This window comes from Rhagoletis zephyria, unplaced genomic scaffold (assembly GCF_001687245.7).
Source record: "Rhagoletis zephyria isolate East Lansing unplaced genomic scaffold, Rhagoletis_zephyria_1.1 Rzeph_scaffold_02977, whole genome shotgun sequence".
NCBI classification, from domain to species: domain Eukaryota; kingdom Metazoa; phylum Arthropoda; class Insecta; order Diptera; family Tephritidae; genus Rhagoletis; species Rhagoletis zephyria.
The window spans coordinates 62069-66531 of NW_016160061.1; the positions used below are offsets into that span (position 1 = coordinate 62069).

Consider the following 4463-nt stretch of genomic DNA (forward strand, 5'->3'; position numbering starts at 1 on the left):
ATATAACTGTTAACGGTCAAAGAAAAAATTTTATAGTCAGCGAACAGCAAAGAATTTAAGTAGAGAAAATAAAAGTGGTAATTACTACAAAGCAAAAATATGTTGGATTTCATGGAAGTAAATCCAGACATATGAAAATTGNAGCAAAGAATTTAAGTAGAGAAAATAAAAGTGGTAATTACTACAAAGCAAAAATATGTTGGATTTCATGGAAGTAAATCCAGACATAGCTAAAGGCGTCTTCAAAGGAGACAAAGTGGCTCTTGAGGTCTTAAAATGTTTAGTTTTTTGTGAAAATTTTTCATTTATAATTACAGTACTGGTTTTTATTAAATATACTTGTTTTTATTAAAATATTATATAATATTATTCGCAACTCCGTCTCTAATTCTTTGTGCTTCACTTTGGAAGTTAATGTCTGTTAGTACAAATCTATCTACTTCACTATCTACTTCGCTGGCGTTTTCTTCAGGTTCATCATACTCATATTCAAGATTATAGTGGCGACAAATATTATGCAAGGCAACACATACATTAATTATTTTCACAACCTTTTTTGGTTTGTACTGCAAGGTTCCTAATAAACAACGAAAACGAGTTTTAAGAACCCCAATTGTTCGTTCAACTATATTACGTGCCGAAGAATGTGTTTTGTTAAACGCGTGTTGTATAGACCGTGGTTTTGGTTTTCTATATGGTGTTAATAANGAAAACGAGTTTTAAGAACCCCAATTGTTCGTTCAACTATATTACGTGCCGAAGAATGTGTTTTGTTAAACGCGTGTTGTATAGACCGTGGTTTTGGTTTTCTATATGGTTGGTGAAAAGGTTCCAGAGCATACCCGGCATCGCCCAATAACCACGAATTGTGATCACCATCTCGATACTTCGTCATGACTAACTGTCTTGCATTGCTCATGCTCCATATAAAGGAGTCATGGCTAGAACCGGGATCACAAGCATCAATAGCTCTAATAACCATACTATGAGCGCAAATCTGAAATAAATAAGAAACACATTTTACGAAAACTTTTTTTTATATAAAATCCAGTAATTGTGGCAAATAACAACCATTTCATTAATGCTAAAATTTCCTTTTCGGTTAAAAAAAAGCAGACCCGTCTTGTGGTTGCAATAGCTTGATGTGCGTGCCGTCAATACATCCAATCACACCCGGAATACCTAATTGTTCGTAGAAAGAACTTTTGGCGGCTCTTTTCTCTTGCTAAGGCATGAACAATTTNCCAATCACACCCGGAATACCAAATTGTTCGTAGAAAGAACTTTTGGCGGCTCTTTTCTCTTGCTAAGGCATGAACAATTTTATCCATTTTGAGCAAAGTCTCCGCTCCATGAGCGTAATTATTTCTGAAATTATCTTGGAGACGGTGCTCCTTCCCAAAGCGAGGCTTCGGCGAGGAATCGCAACGTTGCTGCCAATTTCAACACTGCGGGAATGGAGCTTCTTTGTACAAAAGGCTGCAAGTCTGTAAAAATCATGAGGAACGCTTGTTTACTTATTCTATAGAGTGCAATAAAGCTGTAAAATATAAATTAATAGTTTGAAATGGCGTTAGTACAGTATAGTTTTTATACTACTAACGCTGAGTCCGGTAATTCCATGGGATTGCTGTGATCGCGCAAAATTTTTCGCTTCACTTTTTCAGATGTTTGCTGCTCACTATTCAGCAAAACCGCCAATAAAACAATTGAACTCATGTTTATTTTCTCGGTTTTATTTATCCAAATGAAATTGATACACTTCAAAACAAAGTTGACAGATCGGAGGTTTGTTCCTTTTTTTACACAATCGGATTCGATATTAACTTCGAAACAAAAGTTCCGATCGGATTGTGGAATACCATTTCAATTCCGAGTCGGAATTGAATTCCGATGGGCTTCCGACTCGGATTGCAGAACAGGGCTGTAGTAGTAGTGTGCACTACTATCTCATTCGGATATACTTTGTACAATGTAGGGTGGTCCAAAATAAGTAAAGCAGGAATTTTAATGCTCTCACCCCTAGAATTGTTCTATATCAAAAAAATATACCCCTTTTTTTGTATTTTGAAATCAAAAAATATTTCGAGGTCGCTCGTAGCGCTCAAAGTTTTCCATATATTATATATGAGAAAAACAACTTTTCGTGGAAATGGTATGGAAACACCAAAAATGTAGCCTACCAAAATTTGTTATAAAACCCAATATCTAGATAATACTGAATTTACAAATTCTTGTGCTGAGAGTTGTTTACAATTTATATTCGTTAGAGGTATCCGTATTGAACGGCAGTGTTATTTGTGGTTGCATTAGTAAATCTCCAACTCTTACTGAGCTATTTATGAGTAACTTAAATAATTAGCAAAATAAAACTTTTTATGAATGGAATATCTGTGGAAGCAAACTGCATCAAAATCTGCGCAAAAGAAGAGTAATACTAGTGCATTTTAAGTTGTTGTTGCAAGTATTTAAACAATAGATTAATGCAAGCGAATAAGCAAAATTGAAAATGCATGCCATTTCTTTGATTGCCAACAAACAACATTTCAATCAGCGTCTAAATACATGCAACTAGGGATGTTCCGATACAAGTAAATACGAGTATGTACTCGATACTTCTGTTTCGATACCAACTACTTTTTTTACTCGAATCGTTGTTTCGATACCTACTTGGTATCGAAAGAAAAGTACTTGTATCGAATCGATTTGACCAAGTGCCATATCATGTCGGCCATATTTTTTCTATGGAAGAAACTTTCCACAGCGTCGTTGTTATGAAAATAACTGCTTTAAGCAATCACACCGCCAAAATCTAAAGTATGGATATATTTTTACAAAGTTAGTGATACCACAGCAAAGTGCAAAGCAGTGCTTTAAAGCCGTAAAGTTTTGTGGGAACCTTTCAAAGGTTGAATTTTTTCTTTAAGTAATTTTATTACCTCTAACGTTACTAATGAATGAATATACATATCGACACTTAAGTGGAAGATCGATCTATCTCGGCAGCCAGTTCGAAAACGCTTTTTCTCAGAAAACTTCAAGAACGCCCTATTTCAGAATTTGGTTCAAAAACGTCCTATCTCAACTGAAGATATGTTGAGATAGGGGGTTTTTGAATCGGCAGCTGAGATATGGCGTTTTTAAAACGAATTCTGAAAAAGGGTGTTCTTAAAAAGTTTTCTGATAGGGCTTTTTCACTCAATTTCTGAAATGGGGCGTTTTTGAAAACTTTTCTGAGAAAAGTCATTTTAGAACTGGCTGTCGACATAGGTTGATCTTCCACTCACTGTGTTGTAAATACAATACAAATTGCTATTTATTTTTCTTTCATGTTCAACGAAATAATAAAAATTAAAAACCAAAAGTGTTTAAAGTTAGTAAGTTATTTAGGCCGTGTCATATATAATGTGTCGCCATGCGTCGTGACTTTTCAGACTTTGCCTGTAAAGCGCATAACACAAAAGGTTATGCCACAGATAAACGCCGGAAAATGACTTTTGCTTTGTTGCTTATAAAAGGATGGAATATTATCGATTTAAGTAGGTATCGATACTTTCGGTTTACTCATATAAGTTGTATCGAAATAACGATTTGAGTAAACCCATTTAAATAGGTATCCATACTTTGATGGTATCGGAACGTCGCTACATACAACAAGTGAAATGAAGGAAATGAGCAGCAGCAGGCAAAGAACTTTTGCTCATTAAAAGTTGAAACAATGCCATCTCTTGGGGAGTTAAGAAACCAACCAACCACAATAGTTGAACAATAAAATAGAGCACAGTGCACAAAAATCCATGATGCCTTACATGCGAAACAAATACAAAACATATACATTTATATACATACAAACGTTGCTACATGGCAAGGACATTCACACTGCATACACAATGCACTTATTTATTCGTATAATGGTACAAAATGCAATTGAAGTGTGGATAAAGGAAGTTTAAGTATTTGCCTGGTTGGTTGGCGCGGTTAGTTACATACATACATACGTACATACTTACCTTGAATATTTCAATCAAGAAATGCGCGCAACAAACAGTTGCGTCCATTATGCTACGCTTCCATTATCTTGATCTCTGTAANGTACATACTTACCTTGAACATTTCAATCAAGAAATGCGCGCAACAAACAGTTGCGTCCATTATGCTACGCTTCCATTATCTTGATCTCTGTAAGTATATAAAGGTATGTATTAATGCATGCACTCTCCCCTCGTCAACATTTTTTTCTGCTTGAAATGCTTTTCCCAGTAAAACAATGCCAAATGCAATGTCCCTGCAAAAATCGCGACTACTCCATGCATGCGTGTAAAGATTACTCCCTAAGGACCAAGGAGTCCTCCAAAATTAACCACAATTCATATACAAAATATGGTCCAATTAACATTGCGATGTCCTAGGGCAGGACCGTATACTCCATCCCTGCATTACATCAGAGTAGCACAAAACTACTC

At 35.5% G+C, this 4463-nt stretch overlaps 1 protein-coding gene across 1 annotated transcript; it reads right to left on the reverse strand.

Annotated features, from left to right (window-relative positions):
- Positions 1–356: 356 nt before the first annotated feature.
- On the reverse strand, positions 357–4152 carry LOC108368154 (putative nuclease HARBI1). Its single transcript, XM_017622940.1, has 3 exons — positions 4105–4152; positions 718–997; positions 357–598 (listed from the first exon to the last, which is right to left on the reverse strand). Exons 1-3 carry the CDS (start codon positions 4150–4152, stop codon positions 357–359), a joined length of 570 nt encoding a protein of 189 aa, XP_017478429.1.
- Between the last annotated feature and the right edge of the window lie 311 nt (positions 4153–4463).

Coding starts and splice junctions, on each gene's coding strand:
- LOC108368154 (XM_017622940.1), bottom strand. CDS start 4,152: ATGGACGCAACTGTTTGTTGCGCGCATTTCTTGATTGAAATGTTCAAG. Junction 998..4,104: donor TCTTGATTGAAATGTTCAAG/GTAAGTATGTAC, acceptor TATTTATTTCAG/ATTTGCGCTCATAGTATGGT.